The 23,455-nt window shown below is 31.6% G+C and overlaps 1 protein-coding gene across 3 annotated transcripts; it reads left to right on the top strand.

The window, feature by feature from the left end:
• Positions 1 to 8,468: 8,468 nt before the first annotated feature.
• Positions 8,469 to 14,492, top strand: LOC133676198 (agmatine deiminase). 3 transcript variants are annotated; one of them, XM_062097812.1, is made up of 11 exons: positions 8,469 to 8,621; positions 8,729 to 8,824; positions 9,433 to 9,546; positions 9,650 to 9,739; positions 9,862 to 9,946; positions 10,445 to 10,500; positions 10,611 to 10,689; positions 11,269 to 11,403; positions 12,355 to 12,587; positions 13,519 to 13,677; positions 14,182 to 14,492. In XM_062097812.1, the coding sequence occupies exons 2-11, from the start codon at positions 8,735 to 8,737 to the stop codon at positions 14,281 to 14,283; spliced, it is 1,143 nt and encodes a 380-aa protein (XP_061953796.1). In that variant the 5' UTR covers positions 8,469 to 8,621; positions 8,729 to 8,734; the 3' UTR covers positions 14,284 to 14,492. The 3 variants fall into 3 exon arrangements, with proteins under 3 accessions (XP_061953796.1, XP_061953795.1, XP_061953797.1); XM_062097811.1 differs by having other exon boundaries at positions 8,479 to 8,637; XM_062097813.1 differs by having other exon boundaries at positions 8,549 to 8,567.
• The last annotated feature ends 8,963 nt before the right edge of the window (positions 14,493 to 23,455 follow it).

Genomic DNA, 23,455 nt, shown 5'->3' with positions numbered 1-23,455 from the left:
GTCACCTAACATTATGATCACTAGAAACCTTAACTAGTTTTCAGAAATTCTATGGCAAGAAACTGGTTATGCTAAAGAGTAAATATTATCACCACTAAAATATTTTACTTTAAGCAGATTGCGCTGCTAATTTTGTCTTAAATTGCTAAGGTATGTTGTGATTTGTCTATAATATTCTTGACTCTAGTATTAGTAATATTGATATGAATATTCTTGACTCTGGTATCAATAAATATCAGGATCGATATTTCTGACTTTAGCGTCAATAAATAATGAGGTAAATATTCATCGTGAATCTACTTACTTGAACAATCTCAGGTTTGAGTTCTAAAATAATTATTAGACCCGTGAGAATAGCAAAAATAATCTTTTACCCTTTTATTTAGAAACCTTGTTACAAGTGGAGCGTACCGTTTTCAGTTCCCAACTTTTTGTTTAACGTAAAAAAAAAAAAACAAAACAAAACAAAAAGAGAACTCCCTCTCCTGGTCTCTCTCTATCTATCTCTCAAGTTACCTCCTTTTCCATGGATGTTGTCCTTTACAGCGAGTTACTAGATGGTCTATGCCAGGCAACAATTAGAGTAAAGTTTTTTTCTTTGTAAGAAAATTAATGATGTTAAATGAACCGAATTACTTTATAAAAAAAGCCACCGTGAAAACTTGAAAAAATAAATCATTTGTTAAAAAAATTATAAAACTTAATTTTTATAATAAGTTTTATAATTTATTAGGATGTTCAATTCCCAGCAATTCAAATATAAAAGGATAATATTTTAAAAAAAATCAATTAGTTAACTGAATAAAAAAAATACCAACAAACTCAAGCAAGTTCGTCAAACTCCATGAGTTGAATCGTGTAAAAAGTATCACCTAATAGAAGACAAAACAGGAAAAATTATAAAGTTCCATTCTCAAACAAACTAAATGCTAAAGGGGAAACCGGAAAAAAATCAATCTTAAAAAACAACCCGAAAAGAAGACTCGAGTTAACCCGAGTTAAATTATCAAACCCACAATCTAGGTCATGATACCAGAATGACCCCACATAAAGGAATACAAAGAAAATCACAAAGCCTAATTGTCAACAAATCCAATGCCAAATGATGAAATTAAAAAAGAAAATCACTGTAAAACTGAAGGGTCTTAAAAGAAGATTGATGTCAATCTAGGTTAACCTTTTAAACATGAGATTCGAGATGACCCCTAAAAAAATAACAAAGCTCAATTCTCAAACAATCAATGTTTAAGGATGAAATGAAAAAAAAATTAATTTTAAAAATCAACACTTGATGCTATCAATGTTGTTGATTTATACTAAGAAGATTGTTAGATTTCATGGTATTTCAAAAATAATAACTTTAGATTGAGATTCCAAGTTCATGACTTTTTGGCAAACACTTTCGACAAAACTCATCTTCAATTCAGCACTACTTATTATCCACAAACTTATGGACGAACTGAAGTTGCTAATCGGAGTTTGGAAAGTCTTTTGAGAAGTTCGGTGAAAAAGAATATTCAAGATTGAGATCTTGTTTTCCTATAAGATGAATTTGTTGAGCTAATTTTACTTCCAATAAATTAGAATTTCAATGGTGATGCAAAAAAAAAGAGGGTGAAACAGCTTAAGAAGTTACATGAACAAGTTTGTGACAGGATTATCTAGCATTTTGTTCTTAAAGGAGAAAATTTTTGTTTAAAGAGTTGCCACCTAATATTATGGTCATTAAGAACCTTAACTAGTTTTCATAAATTCTATGGCAAGAGACTGGTTATACTAGAGAGTAGATATTATCACCCCTAAAATATTTTACTTTAAGCAGACTGCACTACTAATTTTGTCTTAAATTGCTAAGGTATGTTGTGTTTTGTTTATAATATTCTTGACTCTAGTATTAGTAATATTGATATGAATATTCTTGATGCTATCAATGTTGTTGATTTATACTAAGAAGATTGTTAGATTTCATGGTATTTCAAAAATAATAACTTTAGATTGAGATTCCAAGTTCATGACTTTTTGGCAAACACTTTCGACAAAACTCATCTTCAATTCAGCACTACTTATTATCCACAAACTTATGGACGAACTGAAGTTGCTAATCGGAGTTTGGAAAGTCTTTTGAGAAGTTCGGTGAAAAAGAATATTCAAGATTGAGATCTTGTTTTCCTATAAGATGAATTTGTTGAGCTAATTTTACTTCCAATAAATTAGAATTTCAATGGTGATGCAAAAAAAGAAGAAGGGTGAAACAGCTTAAGAAGTTACATGAACAAGTTTGTGACAGGATTATCTAGCATTTTGTTCTTAAAGGAGAAAAGTTTTGTTTAAAGAGTTGCCACCTAATATTATGGTCATTAAGAACCTTAACTAGTTTTCATAAATTCTATGGCAAGAGACTGGTTATACTAGAGAGTAGATATTATCACCCCTAAAATATTTTACTTTAAGCAGACTGCACTACTAATTTTGTCTTAAATTGCTAAGGTATGTTGTGTTTTGTTTATAATATTCTCGACTCTAGTATTAGTAATATTGATATGAATATTCTTGACTCTGGTATCAATAAATATCAGGATCGATATTTCTGACTTTAGCGTCAATAAATAATAAGGTAAATATTCATCGTGAATCTACTTACTTGAACAATCTCAGGTTTGAGTTCTAAAATAATTATTAGACCCGTGAGAATAGCAAAAATAATCTTTTACCCTTTTATTTAGAAACCTTGTTATTGTTTAAAGAATAAAAAGTGATGGATTTTGATTTTTTTTTTAGGTAGGCCAATGGCTATTTATTTTAGGCTAAGTTTTTAATATGCTTAATAAACTTTATCAAACTAAAAAAATACATGCAAAAACAATATATTTTTTAATGCTAAAAACACAAAATAACTCCTTTGTTTTGTTGTTTTTTTTATGCTAGCCATAATATTTTTTTATGCTAAATTATTCAAAGAGATATTATTTTATTTTAATTTTATAGTATTTTTATTTTTTTATGTTATTTTTTTTAACACCCGCAAAAAATTAAAAATCATGCAACACACACATGCAAAAATTTAAAAATTATTTTCTTTTTAATTATTATTTTTATGTTATTTGTTTTGGCGCATGTAAAAAATAAAAATCTTGCAACACACATCTATTTTACTAAAAGGTTGTTTCTTTTTACGTTTAAAATTGTGTTTCATGATTTTTTTTCAAAAAAAATTTCACTAGAAATTATTTTTTTTTGTTTTTATATCATTTTAATATGTAGATATCAAAAATAATTTTAAAAAAAATATTATTTTCATGTATTTTTAAACAAAAAATACTTTAAAAACAAAAGTTATCACACTTCCATACACTTTCTAATTCACAAACACACACATAACAATTACACATATTTACAATTTATTTCATATACACAAAATTATCCAAAACTTTCATATCACATTCTAGACAAGGTCTATAGAGTCAGAGAAGCTGCTAGGATGCACTGGATGTTCGTAAACAGTAGCAAAACCCACGCACTACCATCACTACTGGCATGTGAATCCATGCGCTGCTGCCAGCCAAAAGGGAGAATCATTGGATCAGGTAGCTCTTTTCCTCCTTTTCCTCCCCCTACCGGTGGTGAGCTTCACTATTACCTGTAAAACTAGAAAATCACTAAATAATCAATTTTATCTTTTCTCTAGATCTGATTTTGTTTGGTTTCACTCTCTCCACTAGATCCTTTTCTTCTCATTTTTATTCTTCTTTAGGTGACTAAATGCTATTGTCTTTGATGGTAGTCATATGTTGCTTCATGGATAGGAGAGGAAAGATTATGGCTGGCAGTTTGAGATGAAAGATGGGTCTTGCTATTGATGATGGAGTCTTCGGCAGCAGGGTTGAGGCTTTCAATACTAATGGTGTATACTAATGGTGTCTCACGATGGTTGATAATGATGTTGTTATGGGTGAAGGGAGGTTGGTGTGGATGAGCTAGCCGTGAGGCAGATGTTGTTGATGGCACAATGACTTAGAAGACTAGTGGGAGAAAGGGAAATGAAGGACTTGCTTGGCTGATGTTGTTGATGGTTCAAGTGAAAGAGAGATGAAGATGGGTCTATGTGGGTTTCTCTTCTGGTTTTTCAATGGTAATAGTTTTTGTTTTTCTTTTTTGCTAATGGGTATGTTGGAGACTTTGAGATGCAATGTTGGGTTTGAAAAAGAAAAAAAAAGTAGAATAAAAGGCTCTCCTTAGTGGTGGCAACTATTAAGTCTCTATTTTTTTTAGAAAAGGGGGATTGTTTTTTTTATCTAGATTGTCGCACGTGTACGGCATCGCGACGATCATCCTCTATACTCATGTGTGTGTATCTGGAAAATATGGAGAGACAAGGAATTCTTGTCTTTTATTAGTGGAAAAATAGGATGGGAGTCGCCACCTAGTATTTGGTCACTAGAAACCCTAACTGGTCTCAGAGATCATGTACGGAGACTGGTTGCGTAAAGGAAAGGTATTAGCACCCCAAATACGCCCTACCTAAGGTAAGCTGCATTGTTTAATTATCTAATAAATGCTAAGGTTTCATTGTATTTCTAATTGTTAGTCTATCTACGGTTTAAAAAAAGTCATCATCGGTAAGGAGGTCCTTATCTTATCAGGTAAAGCATAACTGTTCTAATGTCTATAAAAAAACTACGTTTTGAATATCGAGAATATATTTTATGTATAAATTCATAATCCCAGACATTAAAACAAAACAGAATAGTTTTTTGGATTTTTTTAAATATTGGCCAAGTTCTCATGACTTTAATAAACTGGTTATTAAAGCCAAAATGCATGCTAAAACAATTTTTTTTTGAAGTTTTCTTTGTTGTATGAAAATACAATATGAGTTTTTTAGCTTTGAGAGACTTGGTCATATGCATGAAAACAAAAAACATATATTTTTTTAATATTTTGACGAAAACCGAGTATTTTAATACTGGATTTATATTTTTATGATATAAAAATACAAACCATTATTAAGCAAAATTTAGTAGAAAAATACGCGGAAGAATCATAAATTTTTGAAAAAAAAAAATTTTAATTTTTTTTTGGACCAGGCCGACCCGGCCCACTATTTTAGGTTGTCTGGCCCAGTGAACAGTGGAGCACTCTCCACTGTTCACACAGAATAGTGGAGACAATGCAACGAAGAAGAAGAAAAAGAAGAAGGAAGAGGGTGGACATGCGGTGGTTTCGAGGCGTGCTGCTGGCGGTTGCTGACCGGATAACGGCTTGGACGGTGATTGGCCTTTCTTCTTCTTCTCTAAGTTTTTTTTCTTCTGCTCTGTTCTAATCTGTTTCTGTTTTTTCAGTGTTTCTTCTTCTCCCCGCTTATGTCTGTTGCTTCTCCTTTCTTCTTCTATTTCTAATGGCGACTGCTGTTGTTGGCAGAGCGATGATGGCTCTTCTCTGCGGTGGCGGGCAGTGTCTGCTGCTGTTTTTCTGTCTGTGCAGAGGTGTCGACTCCTTCTTCTTCAAGGGTGTTGCAGCGGGGGAGGGAGATGGTTAGAGGTTGACGGTGGCGCTGCTGGCGACGGAGGAGTTGTTGTCGCGACTTAGTGGTTGTGGCAACCAGTGTTGCTGTTTTTTTTCTTTTTTAGTGTTGTAGCAGGGAAGGAAGATGGTGGGAGGCTGACAGTGGCGCTACTGGCGGTTGCTGACTAGTGGAGTTGTTGTGGGGGATGACGGGGAGGAGTAGAGGTAAGCTGCTGCAATTCTTCTTTTCCCCCGTGTGTTTCCTCTGTCAACAATGTCCTCTTCTCTCTGTTCTTTCTCAAATCTCTCCTTCCTTCTCTGTTTTAAAATGTTCACCCCTCTTTTCTCTTTTCAAAACCTTTCCCCCTTCCTATTTCTGCTTCTTTCCTGCTTGCTTCCCTCTTTTCTTAAAAAATTCTCCCCCCTAAATTTATCGTTTCCTTCTCTCCTTCTCCAAAATTTTGGCCCCCCTTATGTCCTGTAATCTTCCCTTATATTTATAGAATATCAAGGGAGAGGGTCACCATACCTGTTCAAGTGCAGGGCATGGGTCTCTGTCTGTATGGGTCTTTGTTTGTCTCATGTTTCTTCCATAATGGTTGCAGGGTATGGTTGTGTGGGTATGGGTTATGCGGGATTTTTAGGCAAGTGGGGTGGAGAGAGAAAGCGAGAAGAAAACATTTCAAAAATCTTCTTCTCCCCTGTCTTTGCATTCGCAAGGGAGAAGAAGCAGCACAGTGCCGTTCAAGACGGCACCGTGCAGTTTTTTTTTGAAGAAAAGGAAAATGAATTTGGGAGTAACCCAAAAATGGGTTATAACATAGATCTACTATGTACATAGATTTTTCCTTTTTGTATCTGGTCTAAAATCCTCCCTCGTTTCTATGCTTTGAGATTTGTATTTATAATACCGGAGTTTAGAGCATATAAAACTTAAAGTCCCAAACGAATTCATTATCCTTTTGAAATTTAAGTTTGATTAGGATTTTAAAATCAAATTTGAAAATAAATAACTAAAATTATCATGATGATCATTTTCAAACCGAAGATTACGAGAAAAGAATAAAAATACATTATAGTCTTTAATTTTTCCATAACTTGACAAATCACTCAATCAAAATTAGTTCTCGATCTTTTAGTTTCAAATTTACCACCCCTAAAAAATAAAACAAAAGCCAATGGTGTTAAAATTGAATTATAACAAGATGAATTGATTATTTAGAAATAAAACTTGTGCGTGAGAATTTGCTTTTACCCTTGGTTCCTCATGAAGTTATTTTGACTTATCGAAGAATTAACCAAGTTTCATGGATTTTTTATACTACTCGTTCATGTATCTTTATGGGCATTAGGTGGAGGTACATTTTTTTATAGTCTTGATGCTTTCGTAGAGGTTATCGTTGTATCATCTTTAGAGCGTGTTTGGCAGTGTGGTTGCGAATGCTTTTCAAATAGCTTTTCGTGCCGAAATACATGCCAATGATGTTTTTTCATTTTTTAAAAATCATTTTTGACATCAGTACATTAAAACGATCCAAAAGGTACAAACCGCACTCAATTTTAGCAAAAAAAAAAATTCAAAATTTGATGAAACACAATTACAAACGCAATGCCAAACGGTGTCTTAATCACAAGCCTGAATTTAACTTTCTTAAAAATGATTGATTTTGATTGTGCAATTCTAAATCTTTATATCTATAAGGCTCACATCAAATAAGCATTATAAGTATATAGAGTTCAAAGAAGGTGATCTGGTTTGGGTGCATCTAGAAAATGAAAGGTTTCCGGAAGGTTTGCTAAGTGAAGTTGATGGTCCATTTAAGATTTGATGTCTAGGGTTTTTTTTTAAAAAAAATAGTAGCAAAATTATAATATTTAATATAAAAGCTTTTTAGTCATTAATTGAAATATAATGATAATCCTGTAAATAATTCAATATATATATTTTTTATTTTTTCTTGGCACTTCAAGATGAGAGTATAAAATGTCTTATAAACTCTAGATATAAAATGTATTTTTTGAAAGAATAGAGACAAAGTAAAAAAAATAAGTAAGCTAGAGGAGATTTTTGTAATTATCCCTATTTTTTATTTGAAAAAAAAATATATGCCTATGCAAATGTCTTACACCAACTATTTTTTTTATTTTAAATGTTTTTACTTATTTTATCTTAGCAACTAATGTTGCTGCTAATAACAAATAATTTTTATTTTTATAAAGACTCAATTTAAATACAACCAATTCATATAGAATATAAAAGAACCAATCTTTTGAAGTATCATGTAACTAAAAAAATATAAAATCACCAATCACTATTTAAAAAACAAAACTAATTCAATTTGTTTAAAAAAACAAGAGGTAGGGCATAAATCAATATTTAAATAGAAAAAATTAATTAAAAAATTAATAAAAATAAAAATAAAATCAAGCTCACACACATGACCTTAATAAAAAACTTGGGCGTGCTATAGGGTTTTTTTTATTTGTTCCTTGAGAACTGATTACATGTCAATTTTTTTTTAATTGGGCAACAAGTTGCTTGTATTAGTAACCAACTTTTTTTTGACTAACTTGCTTTCTAATTACCTCGAGTGATTGAAAAATTAAGGTATGAGTTTTTAAATTTTAAAAACTAATTTAAATTTATTTTTATCTGAAAACACTATTAAAATATAATATAAACCTTGAAAAACCACTTATTTATCATTTTTTTACGAGTATTTTCTCTCTCATTTCTCAAATAAAATTTTAAACTAAAAGCAAAATGAAAAAAAAAAAAGGATAGAAATGGAGGAAAAAAATTAGGTGAACTCAGAACCACTTTTTTCACGTATTTGAGATTAACAGTGCAGTTTTCTCGTGTTTAACACTTTGATACTCTCACTTTTGGTTTTTTCTTTCTTTCCAAATTAGATTAATTAAAAGAGAAGAAGAAGCTGAAGCACCACAATTATTAATTGTAAGTAGTGGGAGCAGGTCACTGGGCATCTTTCTAAATTATTAATGTTTCTGTGGTAGTATTTGTGTTCACTTGCCAGCCAATAACAAAACATCAACACAGTGCAGTCTCTCTCTGTCCTTTGCCTTTCCTTGAACTGAAGCGAGAATAATTCACTCAAGTTCTCTTTGGATTTTGTACTCTTTTTTTTTTTTCAAATCCAAGAATTCTTTGTTTTACAATCTGTTTCAACTTAACTGAAATCGGAATTCTCTCTCTATGCAATAGAGGGAGATGGTAGTGACAGGAGAGGCACCGGCTGTTCATGGATACAGCATGCCTGCAGAGTGGGAGCCCCACTCACAGACTTGGATGGGCTGGCCTGTAAGTATAGATACATCTAGAACCTTTACTTGTTAATTGCCACTTTATATTGTGTTGTTCACTGTGCTGTGATCAATCATTTTCTTTAACAGTGACTGAAAGTAGGTTCTTTTCTAATTACTAGGCTTTCTTCAGTATAGGAAAACCAACTGTCCCGCAGGACGACTTCATGATTCTAAGTAGAGTGACTGTTTGTTTTCTTTTGTTTCGTGTTTTTTTTGGGACATGCTCACATCCAGAGTGTGTTGTTGAGCTTCTTCTTGAGACCCCTTTTACAAAAAAAGAAAAGAAAGAAAGGTCTTCTTTTCTTTTAGCAGAGGAATAGGTTTATTTATATCATTTGATAAACTGTGTTAATTTTCGTAATACGAACCACAACAGCTATCTTATTCCTGTAGAAATTCGAGAATCTGTTGATCCATACCATTACTTGTTGGGATTTTCCCTACCTTTTGTGGTTGTAATGCAGATGAGGTTCTCACTTTTCAAGCTGTAATTGTGGATATTTTTTCTCTTCTCTTCTCTTCTTTCGTTCTTTTTTGTTTTGAAAAAAGAGAAAAGCTCCTAAAGCCTGTTATAGAATCGAGTATTTATGGTTTGCTTTGCAGGAGCGCCCGGATAACTGGCGAGACAGTGCATTACATGCACAACTTGTTTTCACCAAAGTGGCAATTGCAATTTCAAAGTTTGAGCCTGTAACTGTCTGTGCAAGCTCTGCTCAGGTTGTTCGACATTTTAAAAAATTGACGCCTTACGTTTTTGTTATGGGATTTGAATTTGTTCTCAACTGAGTAAAAAAAATAATTCGATTGACTGTGCTTTTAGTGGGAAAATGCACGAAGTCAGCTACCAGAACATGTGAGAGTTCTTGAGATGAGCATGAATGATTCTTGGTTTCGTGATATTGGCCCGACTGTGAGTTTTTCTACTTCTCTCTCTTAGCATTTCTATGATGTTTTGTTCAATTAATGTTTTATTTTGATATTTCAGTTCCTTTTTTTTTTCTTATCCTGAATAATTTCGGTTTCTTTATCAAGTTTGTTGTAAGGAAAAATGGATCAAATCATGGTAACCTCGAGCAACACGTTGCAGGGATTGATTGGAATTTTAATGGTTGGGGAGGTAAGATTTTAAAACATTCAAGTTTGATGTTAAATATTAACATATCATGGGTATTCCGTCTCATAGATGATGCAACATGATCCTTAAACGTTGGTGCTTTACAGTGCAACAACCTGATGCCTTGTTTTGCTATATATGAATGCGTTATACTGCTATTCAGGTTACTGTCGATGATTACAATTCTAAAATCTTGACTTCCAAATTCTTACAGGTTTTCCTTCCTTAGTGATTACTGATATTTCTAGAGCCCTTTGTTGAGAAAATGATGACTAACTTCATGATAGTTTTAGGAATTGAATTAGGAATCAAATTTGAAATTGTAGAACATGTTCATCTTTGCTTTCAAATCCTTGAGATAAGATATGTGAATATGTGCCAGAGCATCATTTAATTGCATATATCAAGAAACCACCCTGGTGTTATTATGTTTGTTTGTTGGTAAAGTTTTACTCTTTATTGAGTACCTTCTCTGAAAGGATTTGGCCTTGAAACTTATAGGGGTTGATGATGGTTGTTACCAGGATTGGAGTCTTGACCTTCTCGTGGCAAGGAAGGTGGTGTAGTAAAACAGATTGCATATACTTTCTGTGCATCTTATTTTCTTTAATTACCTTGCATGTATTAGTTTTCTGGGTTTTGATCTGAATTAATGTTGTTTTTTCAGATCATAGGAACGGAAAAACTTCCAAGGTTTCCCCACTTTATGATTCTTGAAGGTGGAAGCATCCATGTAGATGGAGAAGGTACTGATCCGTGGACTCTATAAATATGCATGAGATTTAATTGTGTGTGAAATATATTGATGTGTGTCTATGAGGGAGGCAGGGTACTGCAACCAGGATAGAAATGGAAAGGTGCCCTTTACTTTCTAACCTGATCTCTCTATTTCATCATTTGGGAGATTCAGCACTAGAAGAAGATATCCTATTCTTCTGTAAGACTGTTTCTGGTGTGTTCTTGTGTAGACCTAGAATCCACTCATGTTGGAAGTATCGGGTCATGGATATGCAATATAATAATGCTACAGCTTCATTTGATTTTCTCTATTCAACTCTGTTGACAGCTCTGATTGTGGAGTGGATATCATTTGGTTGTATCATATATTGTCAAGTTAACTTGCATTATTAAGAAGTTCAACACTGCATTGCCAGGGGTGGATCTAGCTAATAGTAATTTTCACAGTAAAGCAGTTTGCCTTAAAAATTATGGAAAAGACCTCTTCTCCAGTAGCTTTGGGATCTCTTTAACCAAAATTATCAGTAGAATTTTATTTTCTTTTGGTCTTGCTAATGTATGTCTTTTTTTTTTTGTTTTGGTTTCAGGGACATGCCTTACCACTGAGGAGTGCCTCTTGAACAAAAACAGGAACCCAAATTTGACCAAAGAACAGATAGAAGATCAACTCAAGGCATATCTTGGAGTTCAGAAGGTTATTTGGTTGCCTTATGGATTATATGGTATGTAATTATATGAACGCCACTTCAGATATTCTCTCTTTACTCTGAATACTTCTGAATTTTTAGTTTTATTCTATAATTCATATTCTTGTTTTTTTTTTCATAAAAATAAAGAAGATTTTCATGATAATTCATATCCTGCAATCTATTGGCATTCCCTTTTGAATATATAACCTTGCAAAACCATATTTTGCTGTGCCCCTACATTTGAGTGCATGTGATGTGCATTTCTGCTTTCATTTTGTCAAAAAATTGTAAGGGTTGACCTTAACAATTACTTAGAACCTCACCTATTGCAATAAGGATAATCAGAACAAGTAATTTAAACAACTAATAAACTGCTGAAAAACTGATATACAGAATACAAGAACAAGTAAACCTGCTATAATTCAGATTGAAAAACAAATACCTTGAACTGAGTCGATCAGAGAGATCAAGCTGCAGTAGCAATAGAAGAGGAAGAATCCTTGGCTTCACATGAACCTGAGTTCTCCAAAACCCCTTTATAATAGATAAAAAAAATCCACACATTTTTACTTTATATCATCTAAACTCCATGAGATGCTCACAATGAAACCAATAAAACATAACAAACATAATGATGCCCTTGTAACCAAACAGTCTGTAGCTTGTGTCTCTACTCCATGCCTGCACTTTCTTTTCCTCTGATATTCTTTTAATGAAGGCTGATTTTAGCCTGCATCAACTACCAGATGAGACTCTGATAGATTAGATTTTAATATACAGTCTATGATCTCTGTTGTGGTGTTGTTATTTTGCATTATAATCACTTATACACCTTTTTGTTCTTTTCATGTCATATTGTTTCTTTTCTTCAGTTTCTTCTGATTATTTTGCAACATCGTTGTTACTATAATTACAATTATAAATTTGTACCTGAAGGTAGCGAAAATTGCAAAAGGTGATACTAAACACCATGGGATGTAACAGGTGATGATGATACTAATGGTCATATTGACAATATGTGCTGCTTTGTGAGGCCTGGTGTTGTTTTGTTGTCTTGGACTGATGATGAAAAGGATCCCCAGTTCAAACGATCAATGGAAGCTTTATCAATCCTCTCCAATACTAGTGATGCTAATGGTAGGAGATTAGAAATAATCAAACTTCATGTGCCAGGACCACTTTATATGACAGATGAAGAAGCTGCTGGAGTTGTTCAAGTAAGAATACCGCCCTAAAATTTGATTTTCATGCCAGTGTTCTTACTTTACATTTTTTTTAGAGAATATTCAAGTAAAACACTGAAATACTTTCTTTCCTATGTGTTTTATCTAACACGAAAATGCTTTTCAAATAGGTCCTGAACCACATCAAACAGTTCATTTCTAAATTGAGGAATTAGATTCAAAGGAAATTCCGTACTTGTTCCTTTGCTTCTGAATGTTCCACATGTGGGGCTTTTATGAGTATATTCGTCTGTCTCAGCTGTTACTTTCCAGCAACCCAAATGTCTGCTGAAAACATAACAATGAAAGAATTCATCCACACAGACATTTCTCTGAATTATTCATTAATTTGTGATGTTTGTAGGGTAAATTGTTAACAAATTTGTAATAGGTTAGACACAATTTTATTGACAAGAAACTGCCGGAATTAACTCAAAAGAAAAAAAAAACAATTCCAAAAAAGGTGAAAGAGGAAAAGCATTAAAACAATTACCTGCTGGACTTTTATGCTCCTTCATTGTCCAAAAGGTTAAAATAGTGAAAAATGGTTGATTGCACCTTTATTTCTGGTACTGGTTTAGTTTACTTTTCGTGCATGTCATCTTAGTTTCTCTTTTTTATTTAAGTGCTTATTTTGTGGACAACTCTTTGTTTGTTGTTGATATGTTTAAATCTCAAACTGAATGATGGAATGGAGTTGAATATATGATATTTTAATCTTCTTTGATGCTGTTTACCTAGTTGGAGCAATAATTATCCACAAATCTAGGTCCCCCAACTGTGTAATCATACTACAATTTTTGGAGACCTAAAGTTGTTACAATCACCCTTCAGCCTCTATGATATCCAGCCCTCATGAAGCAACATATAAATAAAAATTGCATGTTCTTATTGGATCACGGTCTTAAATGGTTTTTGGCCACAGGATTGCAATGCTAAACCAAGACTCCCAGGTACCAGACTTGCTGCATCTTATGTAAACTTCTATATTGCCAATGGTGGGATCATCACTCCACAGTTTGGGGACCAGAAGTGGGATGATGAAGCTGTTCGTGTCCTCTCTCAAGCTTTTCCAAATCATGAAGTAAGGAATACTTCCGTTCAATTTATCAATATTTATAAGCTTCATATGCAAGATATGTGATCTAAGTGCATGCGGATTGACTTCCAAAGACATGATGACTTGCAAGCTGGATTGTCTCACCCCTAGGTCGTATTAAAATCTTAATGTAGAATTCAGGTAGTTGATTGCAAGCTGGATCCCCCCCCCCCTAATTTTTTTCCTTCGAAGTTCACTACTTTGGCAGGGGATCTTTATTTTTGGGTAAAATAATCTACTACCTTGTATGATGGTCCCGGAACATGAGTCTGATTATAACCTGCAATGTAAAAAACTATTTAATGATGCTTATAAGCTGCAGTCCTAAGACCAAGCATGTATAAAGAAAAATCTTAAACTAGCAAGCTATACTTGATACAGCTAACGTTGTACAGAAACTCACAGGAGACAGTTTTGTGTTCATTGGTTACTTATAATATGTTTTGTTTCCTATGTTTAACATAGCGAATCTGAATGATCTTAACTCAGGTGGTGAGAATCGAAGGTGCGAGGGAAATTGTGTTGGCTGGGGGGAATATACATTGCATTACTCAGCAACAGCCAGCTGCTCTCTCTACCTCGAACTGTTAAACATGGTTGATTATGCATAAATGCCGGCATGAGTTGCGCTGGTAATAGTCTTAGACTAACAATTAAATTATGTACCATAAAGGTAAACTTATATCTTCCATTTGATCCGTGTGGCATTTATCTGGCAGAGATGTTAATGCAATGCATGCCCTAGAACAGCATGCCTTGACCTTGATTCACAAAATAGAAATCGACTTCTTGAATCATCATATTATTGCCTAATTAAGATGTTGAATTTGCATTTCTACGCCATTCTTCTTGTTGGTTGATAAATCTTGTCATTCATGTGAGATGTGCAAATTAGCAGGTGTAAGTTCTCTGAACTCGGTTTTTGAACAAGCCATGTGAACAGATGAATCCATTCCTGGTCCAGGCCATAGTGTTAGCACACGCATGATTCACTCTGTTTTTTCTCCCACAAAATCTGCACTTGTGCAACATTTGCCGACAATTTTGGGGTTAAGATTCTGCCAACATTAGTGACCTTGCAATGTATATGAAAATGGACGATCAAGAACCATCTATGCATTGCCAGCAAATTGGTTTTTTTATATATATATATATATATATATAAAATGCCTTAGTTAAATAATACTAGTTACTACGCCGTGAGGACCACATTTTTTTAGCTGCGCAATGTTTTTGGTTGCATAAACACCTAATCATGGGAATGGAAAAAGATCTCGGTGAAGATAACTGTAACACCCCCATAAATTTTGGGGTATTTGTTTTTGGACTGGCTTGATTCATATTTTACTTCCTCTTGAATCATTCAAACAATTCCATCTTGATTTATAAAACTTGTAGTATTTATTGCATACGTAGTTAACATGTAAGGAATCATATTATACATTTCAATTAGGATTTTGATAGGGTTTTTCTTGCACGGGATTGTACCCAAAATTTTAATCCACTTTATTATCTGTAAAAACAACTAAAGTTGACATTGCAATTTATTTATACCATCAATACCCCTAGTGGATTTCATAGTTATCAAACCTGATTTGGAGATGACCTAGCTAAGAACCCGGGTCAACCCGAAAAAATAAAACAAAATTGAAGTTTTAATATTTTATAGTATATCTTTTAAGTTGAAATATTTAAACCAAGAAGATTTTTTATTTCACATTAAAAAAACCTAACATTTTTCTTATGAATATAAAGTATATGTATTATAGGATTTCAAATCTCACAATGAAAAAATATTTTTTTTTTCTCGTGAACATAGAGTATATATACTAAAGGGCTTTAAATCTCACATTGAAAAAATACAATTTTTTTCTAGTATTTATATAATGAACTTTGAAAAGGATTAATAACCAACTAAAAAAAAAAGAAGAGGTCTCTAGCTAAGTGAAAAAATACATTTGAAAGAGAAAAAAAATAGGTCTCAACTAGGTTCTGTCGGGTCGCCCAGGTCACGAGTCAACTCGGCGGGTTTTGACGTGTTTTTGCTTGCCCTGGTCTTGTAGCTTACTCGGACCAAACCAGCCATCGGGTCGACATGTCGAGCCGGTCTGGTTTTAATAATTATGGTGAATTTACCATATAAATGATTATATATATATATTGAACAATGAAAACTTTAATAATTAGAAATACATCCTACTATTTAATCTTAAATTTCAAAATACTAACACTTAATATATACTCAATGTTAAACTACATAACATGAAAATTGAAATTAAAAAAAATTCTATCTATCTAAAAGAAAGACTAAACAATCTAACCCGTGTAATCTTTGTGTAATCTTTGAGACGGTGTAGCTACAATGAACCTGAAATAAATAATAATCGAGACAATGAATATAAAAATCTAAACATACTTTACACATATATGCTATGTCAAACTTTAGTCATAAACACAACCATAACAATCCTATTTTGCTAAAATTAGTCCTTAATATTGTTTCATCTATTAAGGATAACTCTATATTTTCTACAAGATCCTAGCTGACACAACCCATTTAACTTAAATTTCTTAACCTCTGTCAGGATGGCCAATTTTAATTTAACACATTTAATCTCCATTTATAGAGCCAACTTTAATATATAAGTAATTAGTCTTCATCCAAACAGCCGACTAGAATATAAAATAGACAAGTCTCTGTCTCAACAATCGATTTTAGCATATAATTTGTAAGTCTTTATCCAAATGACCGACTTTAACGTATAATCAATAAGTCTTCATCCAAACAATCAACTGTAACTTATAATTAATTAGTCTCTATTTAAACAACCGAGTAAGATATAAAATAAACAAATCTCTATCTAATTAGCCGACTTTAGTAAGTCTCTATCCAAATAAGCAACTTTAACATATAATTAATTAGTCATTGTCATTGCAGTCAACTTATTTTTAACATTATCAAGTTTCACTATTGCACCTATTTAGAGGATTAAACTAATTAGTCTTTGATGTTGTAGCTAACTTACCATTTACATTATTGATTTTTCCCATTGCAGCTAAAACAAGTATTAAACTAGTTAGTTTCTATCGGTGCAGTCAACACTTATTTCCAACATCATCAAGTTTCATTGTTGTGCCCATTTTGAGAATTAAACTAACTAATCTTTGTCATTGCAACCGACTTACTATTTACATTATCAATTTTCACCATTGAGGCTAATACAAGTATTAACTAGATAATCTTTATCATTGTAGTCAAACGTTATCGAATTTTGTTATTGTGGTCATTTCATATGTTTACAATGTTATTGTCATGTGGGTGTATTCTTATTTAATGTCATTATTCTGCTTGAAAACATCATTTTTCCACCTAAAGGTATAATATCTAATGATATTTATTTTCCACCCGACATTGATCTTGTAATATTATCTTTCATAATACCATAATTTTGATGATGAACATTTGTTTCCAATAATACATATAAATATACAATTTGTATTTCAACATTTACATAAACAACTTAATTAATCAAAGAGGTAAAGGCGACCCTTACCTAAAGTTTATGTGGCATATGCTCTAGAGAAGTCGAGTTCCACCCTAGACGTTTCTTCTACAACTCTCAAATAATTAACTTTTGTTTAGCCAAATACACAATCAATTATTCGTTTAACAATCAATTCAGCCTAAACACATAAATACATAAGTCAATGCATACATTTGCATAATCTTGGTCTATTTTAGGCATTAGAAACATGGACACAATGAATCCATTTTTTTCACTTTTGAATTTTACCATAACATTATTTTGCATTCAACACACAATTCAATATTTCAATATTATAATTTCACATTCAAACACCTAATTCAAAAATTCCTTATTACAAATTTTACATTCAAACAAACAATTTAGCATCTTCATATTACTAATTTGGGTTCAAATATAACACAACATATTTATGAATGTTCCTACTTTCAATTATACTTTCAAGCCTAGGAGTTTCCATACTTCCATGATCCCTTAAGTTTCCACACACATAACAAACATTAATTGTGTGAGAAATTACAGTTGTTGTCAATTCTGGAATGAAAATGGGAAGATATCAATATGAATTTTATGTCAAGATTGCCTAGAGGTAAGAAGGGTAATGATGCTACATGGGTAATTATGGATAGACTCACAAAATTTGCCTTGTTTTTACCAATAAAAATAACAGATTTAGTGGATAAACTAGCCAGGTTATATGTAAATGAAGTGATTAGATTGCATAGGGGTGCTAGTGTCAATTGTATCAGATTAGGATCCAAGGTTCACATCGAGATTATGGTCGAGTCTATAACGGGCTTTAGGAACTAAATTAAACTTAAGTACTATATTTCATCCTTAAACAGATGGTTAGTTTGAAAGGACCATTCAGACACTTGAAGATCTTCTGAGGACATATATACTAGAATTTAGAGAAAATTGAGAGGATCTTTACCACTAGTAAAATTCACATACAATAATAGATTTTTAACTACTATTGGTATGGCCCCATATAAAGCACTATATGAGAGAAAATATTGTACCATTGTCTTCTGGGATGAAGTGAGTGAAAGGAAATTGTAGGGATCAGAAATGGTATAAATGATTACTGATAAAGTGAGGATAATTAGAAAGAGAATGAAAGAAGCTCAGGACAGACAAAAAAGTTATGAAGACAACCGAAGAAGGCCTTTCGAATTTCAAGTGGGGGGATAAAGTATTTTTTAAAATGACACATTGGAAGGACACTATTCGCTTCAGAATAAAAGGAAAGTTAGCTCTAGGATATATGAGCCCCTTTGAGATCATGAAAAGAATTGGGTCGGTCGCTTATTGATTGGAATTACCTTCACATTTGGCCAAGATACATAATATGTTTTACGTGTCATTGCTTTAAAAAACAAAGATAGATCCTTCACGAGTATTGCCTCAAGTTCCAATAGAAGTCAAGGAGGATTTAACTCTAGAAACGAGACCAGTTAAGATTTTAGGTCGGAGCAAAAAAGAGTTGCAAAATAAAAGGGTTCTCTTGCTAAAAGTATTATGGAGAAACTCCTAGATAGAAGAACAAACATGGGAAAGGGAGTCAGATAGGTATGAAATTTAAATTTCAGGGGTAAATTTCATAAGAAGGGAAGGATGTAAACCCCAAGAATTTAATAATAATAATAATAATAAATGATAAGAAGGATTATTTTGAAAGTTTTTTTTTAAAAAAAAAAGAAGAAGAAGAAGAAAAGGGGGGATTTGGACTAGGTTAGTTCAAATAATGGTATTAAATAATAAAGGAAGTTTAAGAGAAAATCCAAAATGAAAATTTAGAAGAATTGTGGGGTAAAATTATAATTAAAAAAAATCTTCACCCTCCCTTAAATCCCTAAGGGACTAGTAGGATAACCATGAAAGAGAGGGGAGGAAAGTTTGAAGTTTTTTTCAATTTTCTCATGCTAAATGCTTAAGAAAGGGTAAAATTGAGTGATAGAGTGGGTTTTGGAGAAACATTAAACACAAAAATACTAACATTAAGAAAGATTTGAAGAGAGAAAGAAGAAAAGAAAGGAGGGGAGTTAAAAACAAATTTGAAAAAACTTAAGCTGATGAGCATTCAAAACTCAATTTACAATTTAATAGGATGTTTAGAGCTTGTTTATGTTGATTTGAATGAAATTTGCTTGATTTTAATTCAGATTCTAGCAAATTGATTTAGGGCTCTTAATATGAATTTAAGGGAAAAGAAATTTTTTTTGAAATTGAGTCTTTAGAAACATTATAGATTATGGAAAGAAGGACATTATGATGAATTGATGAAAAACTTATAGGGCTAAAGAGACTTTAGGTGGTTGGCCATGTGCAGAGAAGATAAATAGTGATAGGTTTAAGATAACTTTTATAAAATTATGCTATAATTATGTCATGATTGATGTGAATAATTATTTATAGATGATTAATGTTATTATTTGTAATGGTGATTGATTTTTAATGAATTAAGAATTTTTCTCAAATTGAAAAATTGTTAAATTGCTTAAGTTAACAGTGAAAACACTTATATTTCAAAGTATAAGTGTTTTCGTGATGGATTTTAATTTTTTATAAATTAGCATTTACAACTGACATATTGTCTTTTTATTTATTTATTTACTTATAATGTCCAAAAAAATGTATATGATGTGAAGTTCTCCCTTCCCAAAATCTTTTGTTTTTATTTCAATGGTAAGAGATGTTTAAATATATTTTGGGAGAGATCTTTTGCAAGCAATTTATACTATAAATTAACATAAACTTATTTTGAGAAAATATTAATTTAACCCTTAATCACATGTTTACAAATCTTTTAATTTTATAAATTTTGTTTTAAATGGTCATACTTCGCTCCATTCAATCTTAGTTATAGTTGAAGGAATTTATCCAATTTGCATGTTGTCTTTACATGCTTGAAAAATTATTTTAGTACATAATCATACTAAATTTTGTAAACCTTCCTTTTATTCAAGCTAGTCTAGTAAAGTGAAATTTGTTATTATTTAACATTAAATTTGTGTTTTGGGCCATATCATGATTTAATTTCACACATAGGATATAAACACTTATTAAGCATGGGTAAATTGGATGAAATTTCTTAAGAGTGACATTGTTTAACATTGAAGTAAAATTGACAAAATTTATAAGTTTGAGCCTCCATTGATAATACTATAATATTAAAATAATTTTCTTCTAATCATTAATTTTTTAAATTATAGTAATTAAGGTATTTTTGAATTGGTTTTCAAGCATCAAGATGAGATTTTTAACCACTAAAAATCTTATTTTCAATCTTCCTTACTTCAAATATTAATGTTTCTTATCACTACCATGAGAATCTATTTCTATATATAAGAGTTTATGAGTTTCACATTCTATTTTACTCTTATATCACAAGAAACAAAATTAAACATAATTATAATTGAATTAAAATAAAACAATTTTTTAACCATATAGTTATTATAATTATAATAGATTTTTTTTGTTTCTTTGGTAGATTAATACTATAAAATCTAATTTGTTATGGTTATCATCATTAATATTAGTATCAATTTCTGATGAACAACCAAGCATTATTTATTCCCACTCTAGTCTTTAAATATGCTCATTGGAAGCAACAAATAACAAAAGTCATTTGTCTGTTTCTAAGAGATGCATGAGAGACCAAAACTTAAACTGAGATAAACAAGAAGACATAAAAAAATATAATTAGCAAAAAAAGAAAAAGAAAAGAAAGTGAAACACTCAATTTAGTTCCAAAACTATTTATATCTCTTATCAATTATATCCTAAATCTATAAATTATATCCATTAGGTTCTCAATATTTCAAGAATCCCCCCCCCTCTTTCTCTATCAATTAATATTATAAGTCTTATCTATGCATATTTGAATAAAATTTGATGAAGAAATTAATGAATATTATTAACATTTTAAATTTGTTATGCTTGTTATATAAAAAAATGAAACGCTAAGGCAAGTTATTGTTCACCCAGAACAAAATTATTATGGATTGCAATAGTATCAATTTTTTTTTTGCCACTTTAGTTTTTTTTGTTCTTCAATTTCATTCATTTCAATTCGGGTTGGGTTGGGTTGGTATTGGACTTAATATTTTTATTTAATTGACTTTGGGTAAGGTTCTCACAATGTCAGGGGAAAAACAACGGTCAATTGATTTTTGGTTTGGCTAAATTAAATGAAATTGTATTAATATAAAACAATTTAAGCTATAAGGATCAAATTTGAACAATACAAAAATATTAAGCCCTTTTTCTTGGAAGAATCAGGGACTGAAATCCACATAGGCAAGGGAAAGATCAACCCCAAAAAAATTTTAGTCACTTAATTTTTTTTTTTTTTTATTTGATCCTTTAAAATGATTTTTTTTTTTAGGATTGGACTTAATAAAGTTTATTAGTTGCCTAAATATGAGGATTCTATGATATTAAGAAAAACTTCCAATGCTTGGTTGATGCTTATTTTGCAAAATAAAATTCAATTTTATTTATCTAAAAGAACTAAGGCTTGAGGGACCAAGTTTGAGATTGAAAATAATTGGAGGGACTAAAGTTGATAGGTAATGGAAAATGGGTTGGCGGGCATTGCACGTACCAGTGAGTAAAGAAAGCCTTCACACTTTAGCGGTGTGTGTGGCTTCTTTCGATGTTAGAATGCCGCCATCTTTGATGGCATTCACTTCATCTCGGTAAGACCTTTCTAGCGGCGCTATGTGTGTGGCGATTGGTTCTGCATAGAGGACCATTTTTTTTTTCTTCTCATCCCTATTTTCTCTCTATTATCCTTGAACTTCACATTGCTCTATCAACAAAGTACTTCTCTCATTTTTTTTTTAGATTGGGTCTTTTTTTTATTTTTTTTTGTTGTGGGTCCTTTTTAAAATTGATTTTTACTATCGACTTAATCATTCAACATTAAATTGGTTGAGTATTGGGCTTCATGATTGTTTTATGGGGTAATCTGGATATCATGATTTAGGTCAAAGGTTTGAAAAGCTAACCTGAGTTAATATCTTTCTTTCTTAGGTCCTTTTTCAACACTGATTTTCTTTTTCAATTCCATCCATCAACATTGAATTTGTTAGAGATTGAGTTTCATGATTTTCTTCAGTTTCCTTTTTACAAGGCTATTATAATCTCGTGACCTGGATCGCGAGTTTAGTGTGTTAGCTTGGATGAACTCATATTTTTTTGGTTGTCTTTTAAAATTAAGTTTTGTTTTTTAGAATCAAGGTTCATGTTGTTTTTTCATTTTGCCTTTTATTAGGCTATCCCATTTAGATGTCCTATGCCGCAGGGTTTGGTGGGTGGTTTGTTGATGATTTTTTTAATTGATTTTTCCTTTCATTTTATCCTTGTATATTGGGTTTGTTGGGAACTTGACTTTGTAATTTTCTTTGATTTGCTTTTTATGGGCTTATCCTGGACTTGCGACCCAGATTGTAGGTTTTACATGCTAAGTTGAGTTGAATCAGGTCTTTTATTTTGTCATTTCTTGATTTTTTTTAATTCAATCCTTCAACATTGAGTTACTTAAAAACTGAGTTTCATAATTTATTTTTTTTGGCAAGCATATTTTGATGTGCAGATCATCAGCATCACTTTATTTTTTAATCTAGTTCATTTATTGTTGTTGTATTTTTTTATCATACAATTAAATAAAACCAACTTATTGGATCAAAACAGGTTTATGATTCGAATTGCAGATTTTTCTTACTTTTTTACAAGTAACAACACCAAAACATCTTTTTAATATATATAAAAATCAGATAAGCCTGTGACATAGCACGTGAACCAATCTAGTATTATAAGTAATATTAAAAGGTGTGCGAAATCACCTGTGCAAAAAGCATTGTGGATCCCTTTACAAAACATTGTGGACACACTATTCACATTTTTTTTTCATTTAGTTTTTATTGGACCAAATTATAGGTCAATTTAGGTTAATTTGTTAGGGAGGATGAAATTAAAAGGTAGGGTACTGAAGTGAAAAAAATAGATGAAACTGGTGGCTTTTTAGAATTTTAGGGTGAAAATCCTATTTTTCCATTGAAAACATAACCAAGAAAGGATGATATTGGGGTAATTTAGTAATTTCACAATGGTCTATTTGTCATTCTAAAATTTAAATGGGGTAAAGACATCTTTTCATTTTATGATACATAGAAAAATGATCTTTATGCCTATATATTCAAAATTATTTA

This window comes from Populus nigra, chromosome 16 (genome assembly GCF_951802175.1).
Source record: "Populus nigra chromosome 16, ddPopNigr1.1, whole genome shotgun sequence".
Taxonomy (NCBI): domain Eukaryota; kingdom Viridiplantae; phylum Streptophyta; class Magnoliopsida; order Malpighiales; family Salicaceae; genus Populus; species Populus nigra.
The sequence above is the reverse complement of the archived record's forward strand: the minus strand, read 5'-3'. Positions and strand labels throughout refer to the sequence as shown.